General features: G+C 43.3%; 1 protein-coding gene across 3 annotated transcripts in view; it reads left to right on the top strand.

Annotated features, from left to right (window-relative positions):
• The window catches only part of Fhl2 (four and a half LIM domains 2), a 55093-nt gene extending 40971 nt beyond the window's left edge, over window positions 1–14122 (top strand). For all 3 annotated transcript variants that reach the window (XM_045147638.1, XM_045147640.1, XM_045147639.1), the window contains exons 4-6: window positions 2903–3072; window positions 7115–7301; window positions 13524–14122. In XM_045147638.1, coding sequence (XP_045003573.1) covers window positions 2903–3072; window positions 7115–7301; window positions 13524–13675 — 509 coding nt within the window. In that variant the 3' untranslated portion in view covers window positions 13676–14122. The remainder of the gene's footprint in view (window positions 1–2902; window positions 3073–7114; window positions 7302–13523) is intronic.
• The last annotated feature ends 5905 nt before the right edge of the window (window positions 14123–20027 follow it).

The raw sequence follows: 20027 nt of genomic DNA on the forward strand, positions 1-20027 counted from the left end.
TTCTTGGCTTTGTAGACTATATATAGTTACTCTACAAAACTACACAGTAGTGTGCAGTTACACGATTGCTTTGCAATAGTGGTGTGGAAAAAAATACAACACTCATAGACAATGAATGTAAATGAATGGGCTTGGCTAGACTCCACTAAGACCTCATCTATAAGCTGTGGGTGCAGCTCAGGGGTAGACCACTTGTCTAGTGTTCAAGAGGCCCTTAGCTTAATTCTCGGTCCCACAAAACAAAGTCAAACTTCATTTTTAAAACAGGCAGCATTGTGGATTTGTTGCATGAGCCATGTATAACAGGCTGTCCCCTGAGCTACCATGTACTAGAAACACTTGTTGGTTTCCTCATCCATTACATTTCTTCTCCACCAATCTTTCCTGGGCTTTATACAAAGAATGCTTGCTTACAATCTTAGTACCAATTTACCTCTTTTTATAATATACACATACTTTGCATACAGTACACAGAGAACATTTGATATGAATCAAGGATGATGAAGACAATGTTTCTATGGAAACAATAGAAGCATATGAAATGATAAGTTACTCAAAATCAGGTTTTAATGACAGTGTGTAAAGCCACAAAGATTCATCACAGTATGGCTCACATGGACAGGTGCATAGTGTTGCAGGAGCTCCTCACTTAGTTGAGCTCCAATTCCATCAGTCCCCAGGCACTTCTAACTTCCTTCAAACAAGAAAGGTGTTTATTATGGATGTGCAGCAGAATGTACAGTAGCCCATCCATCCTTAGGGGATATGTTCTAAGACCCAAAGTTGGATGACTGAAATCATGGATAGTGTCCAACCCTATTCACTAAGCTTTATGACATTTAATTTGTAAATTGCACACAGAAATATTTGGTAATAGGGTTATGTTAACATAGTCAGTGTGATACCATGATAGTTGGTCTTGAACTGAGGGAAGGGTAGGTCCAGTGCACACACTGGACAGGCAGGCTGATGGCTATCTTGAGGATTGGATAGGCAGTGTGGCAGTTCATCAAGCTACCCAGAGGATGTGTAATTTAAAACTAATGAATTGGGTTTTTTGTTTATTTGGTTGGCTTTTCGAGATAGGGTCTTGCTGTAATTCCAGGCTGACCTGGAATTCACTATGTAGTCTCAAGCTTGCCTTGAATTCACAGCAATCTTCCGACCTTGGCCTCCAAGTGCTGGGATTAAAGGCGTGTGCCACCACTCCCTGCTAATGAATTATTGGAACTTGCCATTGAATATTTTCAAACTGAGGTTCACCACAGGCAACTGAAATCATGGAGATTGCCCATAGAGAGGGACAGCTATAGTACCTGTGTCAGAATTCATCCCCCATGTAGACTAGCTCAGCTCTGTCAGATTCCAAATGATGTTTTGTAATGCAAAGGGTGTTTGGGTTTCATGTTCTTGGTACGTGTGTATGTGTCTGTGTGTATACATGCACCACAGTATACATGTTGAGGTCAGAAAGCAACTTCTGGGTGACCCTCTTAGCTTTTACCTTGTGTGTGGGAATTTTCTTCTGAGTATGCCAGACTAGCTGGCCCTAGAGTTTCAGGATTCTCCTAGTCCACCTCCCATTGCTGTAGGCACATTTGGGATTAGAGACCTTGTCATACTTGTGTCCTACTTTCTCTGGTTTCTGGGGATCCTAACTCCAATTGCTGGTCTTGTGCAGTACATGCTTTTAACCACTGAACTGTCTCCCTAAGACTTAGATTTGTTTGTTTGTTTATTTATTCATTCATTCATTCATTCATTGAGAAAGAGGCAGAGAAAGAGAATGGGTGTGCCAGGGCCTCCAGCCACTGTAAATGAACTCCAGATGCATGCACCACCTTGTGCATCTGGCTTTACAAGGGAACTGAAGAATTGAACCTGAGTCCTTAGACTTTGCAGACAAGTGTCTTAACCTCCAAGCCATCTCTCTAGCCCCAAAGACTTAGATTTTTATTTTCAGTGTACATTCTACAATACATAAATGTCAAGTATCTATTATGTACACATATTTTTCTAGAAGCTAACTGCGTAATAAGGAACCAAAAGAACTGAAATAGGAGTTATCCGCAGCATGAGGCAAGCTTTTTCGAAGAGCTGAAGAGGAGGCTAGGAAGACTGCTCAGTGGTTAAAAGCATTTGCTTACAAAGCCTCCTGGCCTGCGTTTAATTCCCCAGTACCCATGTAAAGCCAGATGCACAAAGTAATACATGTGTTTGGAGTCTGTTTGCAGCAGCAAGAGGCCCTGGCATGCCCATTCATTCTCTCTCTTTCTCTCTCTCCCCTCACAAATAAATAAATATTTTTCAGAAATTTCACATAATAAAAGAAGAACTGAAGGGGCTGGGATGACACACACACAAACACACACACATACAATTAAAGCAGTTAAAGGCACTTGCTTACAGATTCTACCTACTGAAGTTCAAATCCCAAGCCACCCATGTAAGCTGAACTCAGAAAGTGGTGCAGGGCTGAAGAGATGGGTCAGTGGTTGAAGGCACTTGTTTGCTTGCCAAGTCTCAAAGCCTAAGGACCTGGGTTTAATTCTCCAGTACCCACATAAAGCCAGATGAAAAGGAGCAAATGTATCTACAGTTTGTCTGCAGTGGTGGGGCAGGGGCCATATTCCCCCATACTTACTCTTTTTGCCTGCCTCTTTCTCTATCTCTCCCTCTCAAATAATATAAAATAAAACAATATTTTTAAGTGGTGTATCGAGTGTTCATATGCAGCACTTGTTATGCCCATACATACATACATAATTTTTAAAAATAAATAATAAAAAGAACTAGAGTCTTACCTTATCACAAAACTAATCAACAGCAGGTTCTGAAGGCAGATTGCTAGAACTTGGGTCAGTCTAATAAAAGCTGCTGTTTTTTCTTGGTTTGACTTCAGGTACCCGCAAAATGGAGTACAAGGGCAGCAGCTGGCATGAGACCTGCTTCATCTGCCAGCGCTGCCAGCAGCCCATTGGAACGAAGAGTTTCATCCCTAAAGACAATCAGAACTTCTGTGTGCCCTGCTATGAGAAGCAGTATGCACTGCAGTGTGTGCAGTGCAAAAAGGTAGCTCACATTCCCCCAGGGGTTTCGCTTTCCTTCCCTTGGTGCACCATGTTGAGCGAAAGGACACCTATCCCAGCCCAGTGGTGTGAGAACCCTGCAGTTCCTGCTCTGTGCACATTCTCATGTGGTTCGGTGCATTTATTGACTGTATCCTTGCTCTGAACTTTCTTTCCAAAAGATGAGTGATGGTGTGTTCTCAGAAAAAATTCTTGCCTTCTAGAACATTTTCCAATGTTTATGACCTGATGCTAGAAGTAAGGGAAACTGCCCAACCCTAAAGCTGTCCTTTTAAAATTCATCTGGAATAAACAAGAAACCAACTGCTAAACTTGAAAGAGGCAAAAAAGGAAGAGGGTATAAAGGAGAGGAGGAGAGAAGAGGGAAGGGACATGAAGAAAGCTGAGCAGAAAGAATGTAGCCAGGTGTGGAGGCGCACACCTCTAATCCCAGCACTCGGGAGGCAGAAGAACGAGGATCACTGTGAGTTCGAGACCACCCTGGGACTACAAAGTGAGTTCCAGATCAGCCTGGGCTAGAGCAAGACCCTACCTCAAAAAACTAGAGAGAGACAGAGAGAATGTGGAAAGAACAGTAAAGGAGAAAGGGTCTGCCTATGGGCAGGGGTCAGATTGCTTATTAAACTGATTGGCATGATTACGTGCTTTAAAAAATTTCTCTATTGCCAGGTGTGGTGATGCATGCTTTTAATCTCAGCATTTGGAAGGCTGAAGTAGGATTGCTGTGAGTTTGAGGCCACCCTGAGACTACATAGTGAATTCTAGGTTAGCCAAGGCTACAGTGAGATGCTATGTTGAAAAACCACACACAAAAAAATATTACTTAAGGGCTGGAGGCCATGGCATGCCCATTCTCTCTCTGTCTCTCTTCTCTCTGTCTCCCTATGCTTGCAAGTAAATATTCTTTAAAAAAAAAAAATCTTTATTTCTTTGCAAGCAAAGAGACAGAGGAGAGAATGGGCATAACAAGGTCTCCTGCCACTGCAAACCAACTCCAAATGCATGTGCCATTCTGTGCTTGTATTGTGTACTGGTGAATTGAACCTGGGCCACTAGGCTTTGCAAGAAAGCTTCTTTAACTGAACCATCTCTACAGCCCCTATGTGCTATTTATGTTGTGGCTCCGTATACCATTGGGACACCAACTACCTCCTGCCTATCCTGTTGTGCCACATGGAATAGGGCCTAGTTTTCTTCATGCCTCCCCATACTCACTCCCATGTGCAGCTCCATGGATGGTGGAGTTTCTGGGATCTCCATACCAGTAGGAGCTGTGCCAACCTGTTGAGTTGTGCCCTGTCTTACATCTCTGCATTTGTTTCATGCTGTCTGCATTCCGGTACCATAACTTCAGACAAGCACTTTTAACTGCTGACCTGTTTTCCCAATTGTAGTCCCATAAGTTCTTCTTGCTCCAGGTGTTGTTCTGCTATGTAGCCTCATCTTTTGGCTTGAGAACATTTGGGTCCTTTTCAGGGAATACATCTGTGTGGTAGGAAAAGCTCATATGCGGGTCCATCCAACTGTAATCTTGCAAAATGCCACAGATGGCTCATCCTGGGTGCCTTGTTCACCCTGGTATGTTCCATGATCAGAGTAGACATCCGCTTCCAGAAATTCTCTGCAGTTGTGCACCTTGCACACAAAAACTCAGCACTCTTAACTGGGACCAGTGGCACACATCTTTAATCCCAGCACTCAGAGGCAGAGATAGGAGAGTTCCTGTGAGTTTGAGGCTAGCCTGGGACTACAGAGTGAGTGCAAGGTAAGCCTGGACTAGAGTAAGACCCTACTTCTAAACAAACAAAAAACTCAGTACTTCTCGGGGCCACTGATCTTATGTCCATCCCCCCTGCTTGGCCTCGCAGGTCATCTACAGACACTGCACTGTAGCTCTGGAATGGCATTTTGTGAACCCTTTGAGTAGCTGCTTCTTCCTGTCTTCCAGCCCACTTGTGTGGTCTACTCTATTGCAGAACTGAAGGTGACACATCCTTGTGGGACACCCATCTGTCTGTGGGTGTTCCCTAAATCTGCATAGAACATTTGTGCCCAAGGCATGCTTCCTTAGACCATGAAGGAGGCCCTGAGGCACCAGACAAGATGCACTGAAATACTCAATTCTGATTTAGACAGAAGCCACCCTACTGTTCAGCAAGCCAGGTTCTATTGACATGTGTGCTATGCACACAGAGGTAACAGCAGGACCAAGCTAAGTGAGGAGTGGAGGCCTGGGGTATTTAGGGAAGTCTTCTCTAAGAAAGTCATGCTGAGATAAGATGAGTCTGAGTCAGCCTCTGAAGTGTGGGAAGGAGTGGGGAGGAGGGCGTAGGATGCAGAGAAACTCCAGGCACAGGAGGTATCATCTCAGTACACATGCTCCCACATCCCCAGAAACATGGATACCCATAATGCCTTCCATCAGTTCTGTTCCTCGACCAGGGATGTTCTAGGCAAACGGCTTTTGAGTTATGGTTTGATGACATGAATACAGGACAGAATTCTGTCATACAGGTCCTGAACTCTTAATTCCTACCTTGTCTAACCAACTATGAACTTCTTTTTGGACAAGACATTTATACTTTCGTCTGGGTCTCAGTTTATTCCTTTGTAACATAGAATACCATTTTACTTCACAAAATTTACCATGAAACACAATAAATAAATTTAAAAAAACAAGAAATAAAAAAGCAAAAAATAAAAATAAAATTTACACATGACCTAAGCAGTTGCCAAATACTAACATACTATTCAAAAAACAAAAGAGCCAGGCATGGTGGCACACACCTTTAATACCAGCATTTGGGAGGCAGAGGTAGGAAGATTGCTGAGTTGAGGGTCAGCCTGGGACTACACAGTGAGTTCCAGGTCAACCTAGGCTAGAGTGAGATCCTATATCAAAATAAATGAATAAATAAAATAAAAGCACCAATGTTCTATTTGAGGACTTTCCACTCCATCTTCCCTTACCAGTGTGTTTCAAACTGAGACCTAACTTGGACTCTTCTAAGCTCTTACTCCACTGTCCATCCATCATTTAAATTAGCATCAGAAGCAATACTTTGAGAAAAAAAAATTGGATAAAACTGAGGTATGGATGAACAGTTCATTAACTCATAGCTTCTTCTCACAAATGTTCTCTGGCTAAGACAGGAAGAAAATGAGCCTTCAGATTGTTTTCCCAACACTTCCAAGATGTCTGTCCCTTTGTGGGTGTCATTAATCCTCTCCTTTCCTACCCTACAAAGCCAGAACAGGCTGAGTGAGTGGGATGCTGGGATTTCTTCCTTGGTTCTCATCATTCCCACCAGAGCCACTAAGACCTTTAGCAATGGTGTGCTGCTGTTAACAATTACCTTCTCCCTGCTGGGACAAAACAGACAGTTTTGAGGAAAACTTTCATCCTGGCAGGGAAAGCATGACAAGAATAGACAACTAAGCACACCTCCACAAAGACAGGAAGAAAGGAGTGTGTGCTGCTGAATACCCAATGGGGCTGGACTAATAGGCCTCAAGGACCTCCCCACTGACACACATCCTTCAACAAGTCTCTACCTATCCAAGGCTCCATCAGCTGCAGATCAAGTATGAGGCTAAATCACAAGCACATGAGGCCTTCGCACATATTATACATTCAAACCACACTTGCCTTAGCCTTGGGTCTAATGAGGAATGAGGGTGAATGTCTTTGATGCTAACTCTGACATGACCCTGACACTGCACTGCCTCTCTCCTTGAGGAGGTACCAGTGCCTGTGATACCCATGCCTTCAGTTCCTCTGTACTCCTGTGAAGGTCTGAGTACAGATGCCCAAGGACCAGTATCACTAGGGGGAAAGCTGAGGGCTGTAGCTATGGAGTAAAAGTACATACAGGTGACTGGGATATGCACAGCCATTTCTTCTCACTTTTAACAAACTGGATAATTCCTGGGTGAGCTTGGGCATCGTCCCTGAGCTGTAGTAGAGGCAAGGAATGTCTTCCAGGAAGAGAGACCCCTCCTAACTCTTGTGCTTGCCTCCGCAGCCCATCACCACGGGAGGTGTCACTTACCGTGAGCAGCCCTGGCACAGGGAGTGCTTCGTGTGCACTGCCTGCAAGAAGCAGCTGTCAGGGCAGCGGTTCACTGCGCGGGATGAGTTTGCCTATTGCCTGACCTGCTTCTGTGACTTGTATGCCAAGAAATGTGCTGGGTGCACCAATCCCATCAGCGGTGAGTGTTTAGGGAAGCCCACTGCCAGGTCACAGGATGTCTGCTTGTGGAGAGATGTGGAAGCCAGGCAGGACAAATTTGTTAGTGTGTGATGGTGTTGCTATCCTGAGCTTTTCCTGCCCTCGCTGAGGGTCTTCCCCGGCTTACTTTTCTTTCTGCCTCCCTGCTTTCCTCTCCTGGGCATACGGCATATGCTTCAGCAGGTGACTGACGACTTCTCCCAGCCACGTGGTCATGGAGGAACCATATGGCTTTAGTCTGTGAGACAATAACAACTGTGTGAGTACAATGAATACCACATTTCAGGCTCAGCAGCTGACCTAATTATTAGATATGCCCCCTGTCACCTTGAAGGACTCTTCTACCATGGGCCACAGCTAGATGGCAGCCCAGGGCACATTCTGAATATTTCTGTTATTCTCCAGAGAGTTTAACAGTGAGAGTGCAAAATCTATTTGTTAGGCAAACCAGGCACTAGACTGAGCTGTTGAGCATGCTGAAGAAATTCAGGATGGAGGACAGACAGCTTTAGACTAAAGTTTAAATACTCACCATATACTGCTACAGCAGTCAGTGACCAGGTGAGAAGTGGAAGGTGGAGGGGGGGGATTCCATCTTGGCAGAGGAAATGTTATGGAGTTTCCAACCCTATTCGTTCAGCTCATTGCTTCATCTCTATTCAGAAAGTCAGCAAACACCACTAGTAGGAGCAGCAAGCCATAAGCCTTCCTCGGTGGCCTTGCACGTCTTTACACAGACACATTTACACACTTCTGTATACCTGACCTTGAGTTTCTTTTTCCTGTGGTTCAGAACCAAGTTTCCCTAACTCATCTTCCCAGGTGACAGTCCTCTGGTGTATAACCCAGAGCTCACATATTTGCCTTTTATTGTTGGCAGGATCTCTTGCTGCTGCAAATGAATGCATTGATGCTTGGCACCATTCTCTGCATCTAGCTTTTCATGGGTTCTGGGGAATTGAACCTGAGCTGGCAAACTTTACAAGCAAGCACCTTTAACTGATAAGCTATCTCCTCAGCCTCTCATTATGTATGTATGTGAAATTAAAATACAGAGAACATTTATGGGCTGGAGAGATGGCTTAGTAGTTAAGACGTTTGCCTGTGATGCCTAAGGACTCATGTTCGACTCTCTAGAGCCCATGTAAGCCAGATGCACAGTGACACAAACACATAAGGTTGCACATGCGCACAAGGGGGTGCACACATCTGGAGTTTGACTGCAGTGGCTAGAGGCCCTGGCAACCAATTCTCTCTCTCTGTCTCTCTCCCTCACATAAAAATAAAGGCCAGTCTGTTGGGCTTGCCTCAAAAAAGAAAAACAGAACACTTAAACTTTCCAATGTTAACACGATTCCATCTATTTACATATCATAGTTCCCTTGAAATTATCTAAAGAGGAAAATGGTATCTTTTGCAATGACACATTCATCTTTAATGCAGCTGTCACAGGCAAACATTTATAAAGCTTTGTAACAATGTAATTTACAGAAAAGCAGTTTAAATGTAAAGCATTAGATATAAATGCTTGTTGCAACTGTCATCATATCAGTGGGGAAAATCCTCTAGAAAACAAAAATCTTTCCTCTAAAACAGCAAAGTTAATTCTCTGAAAAGCAATTACTAATTTTTAAAAAATGTATAGAACTTTGAAATTGCAACTAAAATGTACTTTTAAGCAAATTTCCAAAGATTTGCATAAGACTGAGTTTTGATTAAATTTCACATAGATCCCTAATGGTTTTCTTCTCTACTACAATTTAAATGACTTTTGTAGCTAAATTTAAAAATATTTCCCAACCAATGCTTTATTCGCAGACATAATTGCTCATCATTATTTCTACAACAAATGGTGCAAGGTTGCTACTCTCTGATATTGATTTGCCATCTGAAATCAGAACGTTTTCAGTCACCCTTAGACAAATTTCATCTCCCAGATGTGCATGTTCCCAGCTGAGGTTGGACAAATAACAAATGACGCTTTCTTGTTCCTGTTCCTATACTTTAAATGTCCTTTTCACAATCTGTCTAGTAACATGCTTTTTGTATTTTTTGTGATTTTCTGGCACTTCTGCTTTTTAAAATGGCTCCAATATAAGGTTTAATGTTCCTTCACAAAAAGTAAATATTAGAGAACTATAATGCTGAGACAACTTTGATATCAACAAATATAAATACATTCCACAAAGCCTTACACATAAACAGAAGCACATGTAATATTTTGTGTTCACCAGATGACAAAAACATTGTGACCAATTTCTCAGAAACCTAGTCCTGTGTTTTTTAGAAGCAAGGCTCAATATTTGGTGATGCAGTGTTCAAAAGGACATTAAGGTTTATAGTCATGAAGAGTAACCAGATGACTGTATACTTATACTTCCCTTTGGGCCTGTATTGATTTTCATTCCTGTCCTGTCACTTGGAACCTCTACAGCAGGTTTAACCCAGGACAGCTGCCCCCCATGTTGCCCTTACATCTTTCCTCACATATGCTCCCAACGTCTGTGTTCACTGCCAGTGCCCCTCCCTGCCTCCTGTTCTCTGATGTAGAACCAACCAGGGAAGAGAAAGGAGAAGCATGGAATGGCAGTAATGCCAAGGCATCCTAGAAGCTTCTTGGCTTTGCAGCTCACTCAGAGATGCCATATGCTAAAGAAGATAAACAGCCACTCTTCAATCTGCCAGAAGACCCTGAAATTCTTAAGAGCTTTGCAGGTGACTTAAATGTACAAGCCAATTAGACCCACTGGCCTCAGGCCCAATAGGTTTCTGCCCAGAGCCAGTGCCTAGGATCTGTAGTCTGTAGTCTTTGTGAGGCTAAGATTAGGAAAGGCAGTTGATAGTCTAGAAACTGGTTATTTGATGTAACTCTTTTCTTTTGCTTTCTTGTGTGCTGTGGATTGAACCCAGGGCCTCGCACATGCTGGGCAAGCAACTCTGCCATTAAGCCACATCCTCAAGCCCAGTAACATTTTCTTTTTTAACTTTTTAATTTATTTATTTATTAGATAGAGAGAAAGAATGGGTATGCCAGGGCCTCTAGCCACTGCAAACAAACTCCAGGCACATGCCCCACCATATGCATCTGGCTTGTGTGGATTCTGGGGAATGGAACCTGGGTCCTTAGGCTTCACAGGCAAGCACCTTAACCGCTAAGCCATCTATCCAGCCCAAGTAACTTGTTTTATAGTTAGACAACACTTGGAAAATAGAACTGATGAGTTTTGCTAGTATGTGCAAATGTGGGGTAGTAGTAGGGATATGGACACTTGCATTTTAGACATGTACTCAGACCTAGCCCTGCCATGGCTTGCTGAGGCGGAAAAGCTCTAAGGACAATGCCTAGCATCAGCCAAAGTACTTGCTACAACAGGACCTAAGTTACCTTGTCACAGTATGGTTTATCACATCACTATTTCTGGAAACAACTCTATGTAATTGGAATTCATCATCCAAATTTCACCGGAACACATTACAACTGTGAGATAGATGCTGTGTTTCAGGATGGCAAGCAGTCATACAACCACCTGCCCTTGAGGGTGCAGTCAGTGTCCAGTGGACCTGTAACATCTGATTAGCATTAGTGGTCAGACACATGTTAGCGTTCAAATTGAAATGACATGTGTTGCTGTTGTTCTTTTTTTAAAATATGGAGCTGCTCTAAATAAATAATTATTTTAAAAAGCACTGGAGGGCTGGAGAGATGGCTTAGCGGTTAAGTGCTTGCCTGTGAAGCCTAAGGACCCCGGTTCGAGGCTCACTTCCCCAGGTCCCACGTTAGCCAGATGCACAAGGGGGCGCACGTGTCTGGAGTTCATTTGCAGAGGCTGGAAGCCCTGGTGTGCCCATTCTCTCTCTCCCTCTATCTCTCTATGTCTGTCACTCTCAAATAAATAAAATTTTATATATATATATATATAAAAGCACTGGAGAGAAGGCTTAGCAGTTAAGGCATTTGCCTGCAAAGCTTAAGGACCCAGGTTTGATTCTCCAGTATCCCCGTAAGCCAGATGAACAAGGTGACACATGTGTCCAAACTTCATTTGCAGTGGCTAGAGACCCTGGCATACCCATTTTCTCTCTTTCAAATAAATAAATTTAAAAAATATGTGGTGCCAGGATTGGTAGTGCACTTCTTTAATCCCAGCACTCAGAAGGCAGAGGCAGGAAGATTACTGTGACTTCCAGGCCACCCTGAGAATACAGAGTGAATTCCAGGTCAGCCTGGAAGGAAAAAAAAAAATGTGTGTGTATATATATGTATGTATATGTATATGTATATGTATATATATCTTGATTGCAAACCCAGATGGCCCATATGTCCAAAGTTCCTTTACAGAGGCAGGCGGCCTGGGCACATCCATACTCAGTCTCTCTCTGTGTCTGCCTCTTTTTAGCACACACACTCTCTCTCTCTCTCTCTCTGTGTCTCAAATAAAAAAAAAAACATTTTTTGAGGTAGGGTCTCACTCTAACCCAAGCCGACTTGGAATTCACTCTGTATTCTCAGGGTGGACTCAAACTCACAGCAATCCTCCTACCTCAGCCTCCCGAGTGCTGGGATTAAAGGAGTGTACCACCACACCTGGCTAAAATATTTTTTTTAATATTTGAGTGGGGGCTGGGAAGATTGCTCAGTGGTTAAAGGCTCTTGCTTGCAAAGGCTGATGGCCTAGATTTGATTCTCCAGCCTCCCACATAAAATAGGCATTTGTTTATAGTAGCAAGAGACTCTGACCCTACCCCATCCCAAACACACAAATAAATATTTTAAAGAACGTTCAAGTGGACTGGGGCAATGGTTCATTTGGTGAAGTGCAAGCTGCCCAAGTGTGAGGGCCTGAGCTTTGAGTCCCAAAATTCATGTAAAAATGCTGGGTCCAGTAGTGTACACCTATAATCTCAGCACCAGGGAGGCTGAAACAGAATCCCTATAGATTCTGGGTAGCCCAACTGGTGAGCTCCAGGTTAAGCAAGAGACTCTGTCTCAAAGAATAAGATGGACAGTGACTGAGAAACACCTTTGATATTGACCTCTGCCCTCCACATACATGCGTACATGCATGTGCACCCACACACATAAGAACACACACATCATACATATATACACACACTAAATAAATAATAAAAATCTTGGAGCTGGGGTTGTCACTCAAGAGTTAAAGTGCTTACCTAGCATGCCTGAGGACCTGGATCCCATCCCCAGTACTGATTTAAAAAAATAATAAATAAATAAAAAGATCAAATGATGGCCGTATCCAGTCCCTAACACTTTCATGGTCTCCTTCCACACTACACCCTGCCTTGCTGAGCCCTTCTCTCATCCACCTACACTCCCAGGCTCCTCCCTCTGGGTCTCATCCCAGGGTATTCTCTCCGTGGCACTGGCCATCCACTCACCTGTAATACTTCTTTACTGGCCATTTGCAAGAACATCATTTCCCTTTTCCTATGGGGGTTACATTTTCAGGGGGAAAGAGGTAAGTACCTCTGAGCTGCACCCCCAGCCCTACAGGCCCGTGTTTGTAGCATTTATCACATCCCTTTAGAGCTATTTTTTTTTAATGCTTTCTTCTGTGAACTCAAGACTATGCAAATTAGTTGATCATTTGAGAAACTCACTTAAACATTTTTTTGTGTATTTTTTGATGAGAGCGAGAGAGTAAGAGAGAGATGGAAAGAGAATTGATGCACCAGGGCCTCCAACCACTGCAGTCAAACTCCAGATACATGCACCACCTTGTGTGCATGTGTGACCTTGCATGTTTGTATCACCTTGTGCCTCTGGCTTCCGTGGGATCAGGAGAGTCGAATATGGGTCCTTAAGCTTCACAGGCAAGTGCCTTAACCACTAAGCCATCTCTCCAGCCTTACATTATCTTTTTAAAAATATTTTTACTTATTTATTTGCAAGTAGAGAAGGGGGAGAGAACTAGAGGGAAAATGGACAGGGCAGGGCCTCTTGCTACGCAAATGAACTTTGCCCATCACGCTTTATGTGGGTTCTGGGGAATTGATTCCAGGCTGTCAAACTTTGCAAGCAAGCACTAACCACTAGGCAATCTCCCCAACCCACTTATACATATCTTATATGTACTGTACAGTGGAAATAATGTTTAAAATCCTTTTTCAGTTCCAGTTGCTGCATTCTCAAGTTAACACTCCTCCACTTTTTCTCCCCATGTGTTTTCTCTGTCCACAGGACTCGGTGGCACAAAGTACATCTCTTTTGAGGAACGACAGTGGCACAACGACTGCTTTAACTGCAAGAAGTGCTCCCTGTCCCTGGTAGGGCGGGGCTTCCTCACTGAAAGGGATGACATCCTCTGCCCTGATTGTGGGAAGGACATCTGAAGGCAGTGCAGAATCCACGGCTGTGGCCTTGCACAGATTTAATTGTTTTCTTTCTCAGCCAGGCAATTACTGTGTTCTGGTTCCCACCAGCCACCTGAGGCTTTCCTCTCACTGCCCAGTAGTCTTCATATTTGTTGCAACCCTTTAGTCTTCTGTTAGCAGTCCAGTCCCAGGGACAGGGAAATCTTTTATGTAAACCCTGGGAGGGAAGATGGTTTGGAAGTTTTATAGTCACACAGGCAGATCCAAGTGGGAAAGTCCCTTTGAATGATGTCTTTATAAATGCATCCTTTCACTGCCTATTTAATTTTTAAGTGCAATTAATATTTGTCACGAACTTGAAAGTTTTCCAAGAAAAATTGGTATATGTAGCTCTGTTAATTTCCTTTCTTATGTAAAGCCTAGAATAAGATTATGCAACTTACAATAAAGTTATTCAGGACACAATCTTTTGACAGACATGTTGCATGCAATGATTAAATGTTGAGGTTCTCCGCCTAACACCTGACCACATGGGCCATTGACATCTGTATGCAGTCAAAGGCTGGGCGCTGTGAACTGAGACAGCTTTCTAGGAGCACCATGCTCTTCTTGCTGCTTTCTTTTGGGATGTAACAGACTGCATCTGATGCATGCACCTAAGCTCCAGAATAGGTGCAACAGAGTAGGAAGCTAATGCCTGTGAATCCATTTCTTGTTTGAAAGTCTTTCCCAACTCAAGCAGCTCAAAGGCATGATATTCTCTGATTAGGTTCCCTGTACTGGGACATTATTAAGCTCCCAACCTGGATGTTATTCCACAGATTTTCCCTTTCTCCATATTAAAGGTAAGACCTAAGGGGCATGCATCTTTTATCACTTCTACCTCACTCTCTTCCTTTACACTGTCTAATTCCTCCTATGGATTCCATGATGCCATCAGTACCGTCCTTCCCTTACACCCTCCCACTGAGCTGCAAGAAACAGCAAGCCAATACCTTTCTTTCATCTTCCTTCACTCTTCTTGCTCATTTAGAGGCTAATGAATCTGTATGGAATCTGTACATCCTCACTGCAATTCCCCCCATATGTGGACACGTTATTTCTGGGAAGACAGCTGAGCCTCAGCTGCATGTCTTATGAGCCACAACAAAGGCCACATAACTGCTGCTATACCCTGTTTGTGATCCCGTCCCACAGACACTACTTTCAGGGATTGCAGTATAGCTGTTTGGCTGACCCCATTCATAAAGGAGGCATACCACTCTATACCACACAGAAGATGGTCATCCTGGGATTCCCTTCATAGACACTCATGTTCAGACACAGCAGCCTCAGATGCAAGTCTTACTGCCTGTAACAGGAACACTGCCACAGCAAAAATGGTATGTCCTTCCATGCCTCATAGGGGAGGAAGGCCGCACTGGCATTGCCCCTACAGATGCTACACTCTTCAGGCAACTTAGCTATCATTTCTCAGAGCAAGGACAATGCAACTGCACCTTCCAAAACCAACTTAGGTGCTGATGTTCCTCTGTTGGGGTGCCAAGTATGGCATATTTCCTGATGTGAACAAGTGTCTATGCACCCCAAATAAAGAATTAACAACAAACCCAAGAAAATAATTCCACCAAACACTAGCTTATGTGCCAATGTTTAACTGGGGTAACTTTCAGGTACATCAGTAAGCGGGTCACTTAAAGAAGCATGGGCTACTTCTGGGCGGTGACATGACTGAAGTCTTTTTCCAGTGACTGTTAACAGCATATATATCCTGGGGACAGGAAAAACCTCATGAGCCAGCTCCTGTGCCACTCCTGCATTGCCTCTGCGCCTACAGCCTTTTTGTCTGGGGGATTTTTGCGGGCTCAGTGATGAGGGTCTTGTACAGGTAGTCACAGCTGCTCTGATTTCATGATGGAGGCAACCATCAAACCCAGAGGAAGGAGTTCCATGAAAGCTTGCTTAAGCAGTACACTGCCAAACTTTGGTTGAACGTGGGTTTTTTGTTTTGTTTTGTTTTTGAGGTAGAGTCATACCCTACCTAGCCCAGGTTGACCTGGAATTCACTATGTAGTCTCAGTCTGGCCTAGAACACAGTGATCCTCCTACCTCAGCCTCCCAAGTGCTGGGGTTAAAGGAGTATGCCACCATATTGAATGTTTATTTTAAAAACTGAAGAAGGGCTGCAGAAATAGCTTAGCAGTTAAGGTACTTGCCTGAGAAGCCTAAGGACCCATGTTTGATCTCTCATAAGATCCCACATAAGCCAACTGCACAAAGGTGAGGCAAACACAAGGTCACACATGCCCACTAGGTGGTGCAAGCAGAGTTTGATTGCAGTGGCTGAGGCCCTGCCATACCTCTCTGACTCTCTTTAAAAAAAAAAAAAACTGAAGAAGCTGTGTTTAAAGAATTTGAGAAAGATCTGCTAATAATCACTAGATACAATATCAATAGAAGTATAAAAAAGAATACAATGGAATTAAAATGTTAAAACTGAAGTTAGAGAAACTGGACATGGTGGTGCACATTTTTAACCTTAGCATTTGGGAGGCTGAGGTAGAGGATCACTCCAAGTTTGAGGCTATCCAGGGCTACAGTGTGAGTTCTAGGTCAGCCAAGACTAGAGGGAGATTCTGTCTTAAGGGCAGGGGGCTGGAGAGAAGGCTTAGCAGTTAAGGCACTTGCCTATAAAGCCTAAGGACTCAGGTTAAACTCTCCAGTACCCACATAAGCCAGTTGCACAAAATGGCACATGCATCTAGAATTTGTTTTCAGTGGCTAAAGACCCTGGTGTGCCCATTCTCTCTACCTGCCTCTCTTTTAAATAAGCAAGAAATGAAGGAGGAGGAGGAAGGAGAAGGAAGAAAGAGGGAGGAGGAAGCCAAGTATGGTCATACATGCCTTTAATCCCACCATTCAAGAGGCAGAACTGGGAAGACTGCAGTGAGTTCAAGGCCACCCTGAGACTACATAGTGAATTAATTCCAGGTTAGCCTGGGCTACAGCAAAACCGTACCTTGAAAAACTGAAAAGAAATTAAGAAAGCAAGAAGAAGAGCTGCACCTGGGCACTGTGGTCATACACTGTGATCCCAACAAACAGGAGGCAGAGGTGATAGCTAGAAATAGGAAACGACACCGTGCAACAATAAACCCACCCCACTCCCAGGACTCTGGTTTTTTATTGTTAATGGGAGGAAATGGTTTATTCCAGGCTTACAGAATCCATCAATGGTGGAAGAAACTGACTCACTTCCATAGATTTATATCAGAGAGACATCACCAAACAGCTAGAAGCATAGAGAGAGCTCAGACTGGCTCTGAACACACATTAGGGGCTGGATTACAAGATCCGAGGATCCACCACACCCTGGGAAGGGAGCCACTGGCTGGAGTCTCAAGTTGTAAGCTCTATCTTTTTTTCTTAACTTTTTTTTCAGGCCTCAGTTCTTAATTCTTCTCTAGGGTGAACCAGGTTTCATTGTAGAAGTAGCTGACCACAGGACTTGGTTAACACATATGTAAGACAAACAGTGACAAAAAGAAGGATGCAGCTACACGTAAACATGATTTGGAATAAGTCAACAGGAGACCCTACCTCAAAAAAACAAAACAAAAAACCCCCCTCAAAACATTGGCTTATTGTGGAAGTCAGTGTGGAGGTACCTGAGATAGCTAAAAATAGATCTACCATATGACCCAGCTATCGCACTCCTTGGCATTAAGGACTCTTCTTATTACCAGAGAGTTACTTGCTCATCCATGTTTATTGCTGCTGTATTCACAATTGCTAGGAAATGCTAGCTGTCCTTCAAATGATGAATGGATAATAAAAATATACACTTACACAATGGAGTATCATTCAGCTGTAAAGAAAAATAAAATTATGGAATTTTCAAGGAAATGGACCTGTAAAAGATTATAATAAGTGAGATAACCCAGACTCAGAAAATCACACGCTGCATGTTCTCTCTCATATGTAGATTCCAGCTTCAAATGCTTATATTTGCATGTGAGTTGGAGTATAAGCCAGCAGTAGAGGCCAGTGAGCTGGAAAGTAGTTATGGAGGAAGAGGAGAGGGGACGGAGTAAGAGGGAGGTGTTATAGATGAGTAAGCAGAAAGGCAGAACACTGAGGGTCAATGTTCTAAGTAGGATCAGGGGAAGGGATGGAAGAAGAGAGCTGGGAAGAGGGTTAATCAAAATTTAAGATGTCATGAATAAGCCATATGGAAACCTACTTCTCGGACAGCCAAGAATACATATGTTAAAAACCAAAAAGAAGCCAGGCATGGTGATGCACACCTTTAATCCCAGCACTTGGGAAGCAGAAGAGGAATGCCATCCAGGTCAGCCTGGGCTACAGCAAGACCCTACCTCAAAAAACAAAAACACCAAAAAGAGGGCTAGAAAAAAGTAGGGGGAACCCTTCAACGTATTGACATAGGCAATGATGTTCTGAATATAACCCCAGGAAATAAAACCACTAATCCACCACTAGGATCTCATGAAATTAAAAAGCTTTTGTACACCAAAAGACACTGTGAAAAGAGCAAAGAGGCAACTTACAGAATGGGAGAAAATCTTTGCCAGCTATACATCTGACAAAATCCAAGATATACAAAGAACTCAAAAACCTAAACAATAAGAAATCAAACAACCCAATTAAAAATGGGCTAATAGAACTAAATAGAGTTTTCTCGAAAGAAGAAATACATATAAACATCTAAAAAAAAGTCCTACATCAAAAAGAGGGCCAGAGAGATGGCTTACCAATTTTAAGTACTTGCCTTCAAAGCCTAAAGACCCAGGTTGGATTTCCCAGTACCTATGTAAGCCAGATGCACAAGGTGGCGCATGTGTGTCTGGAGTTTGTGGCTGGAGGTCCTGGCGCACCCATTCTCTCTCTCTCTCTGCCTCTCCCCACCCCAATAAATAAATACTTTACAAAAAAAAAAAAAGGTTGATCAGGCAGGCATGGTGGCACATGCCTTTAATCCCAGCACTCAGTAGGAAGAGGTAGGAGGATCGCCATAAATTCAAGGCCATCCTGAGAATACATAGTGAATTCCAGGTCAGCCTGAGCTAGAGTGAGACTCTGCCAAATATGTTGGCAGGGAAGTGGGTGTGAGGTACAGGAAAACTCTACTATCTTGGCAATTTTTTGGTTAGTATGAACTTGTCCCAAGTTTACTATTAGAGAGCTTAAGAAATTATATACTAAGGGCTGGAGAGAGAGATGGCTTAGCTGTTAAGGCATTTGCCTACAAAGCCAAGGACCCCGGTTCAATTCCCCAGGACCCACATAAGCCAGATGCACAAAGGGTGCATGTGCCTGGAATTCGTTTGCAGTGCCTGGAGGCCCTGGCGTGTCCAATCTCTCCCTCCCTCTCTCTAATACATAAATAATTTTAAAACTTTTTAAAAAATGATATAGGAAGGCAGAACAGATATAATAGAACACTTAGTGTTTAAAACTTACAAAAAAAAAAGTGTCTCCATCCATAATTGGTATTTTACAGTCACCTAAAGGTCCAAGAGTTCTTTCAAGGAACATCAGCATCTTAGTTCAAATACTACAAAATAAAGTCTACATAATTGTATTAGAGGGAATTGTATTAGGTCTATCATATTACCTAGCCTAGACTTATTTTTCATTAAACTGAATGCTTGGTTAAATCTCAACAGTTAACAGTTTCCAACTGCCCTTAGAATCAAATCTAAAGTCCTTATCACAGATGGCCACATTAAGATCCCACCTAAGATGGCTCCCACCTATCTTCTCTGCCTCTAAAAATGTGTTACACCTTAGGACTAAAATTTTAATTTGCGATGTGTGTGTGTAGTATGTATAGTGTGGTATGTATGCTGTGTACATATATATGCACGCATATGCTCATGTGCATGCCCCACTTATACCCAAGCAAAAGCCAAAGGAGAACATCAGGTGCTCACTTCTATCACTTTTCCATGTTGTCCTTCAGATAAAAGTCTCTCTCAGAGCCTGTACCTATTCAGTCAGACTGGATGACATTAACCCCCAGTGATTGACCTATCTCCACCCACCCCCCCCACAGGACTGGGGTTACTGTTGCGTATGGCCACGCTCAGCAAACATTCATACTTGTGTGAAAAGTGCTCTAGCCTGCTGAACCATCTCCCAGGCTCACACCTTAGGCCATTCCTACTTCCCTTGTTTAGTACCCATTATTGACTGCTATGCAACAACAAATACCCAACACTTATGGCTTAATACTCCATCCTCAGCCCTCAGCCTTGCTGCTGCCATTTCCCTCTCTCATGATTCTGCGAGTCAGCACTTAGGACAAAATCTCACCTGGGGCACTCATGCAGCTAGTCAGGAACAT

Source organism: Jaculus jaculus, chromosome 4 (assembly GCF_020740685.1).
Source record: "Jaculus jaculus isolate mJacJac1 chromosome 4, mJacJac1.mat.Y.cur, whole genome shotgun sequence".
NCBI lineage: Eukaryota > Metazoa > Chordata > Mammalia > Rodentia > Dipodidae > Jaculus > Jaculus jaculus.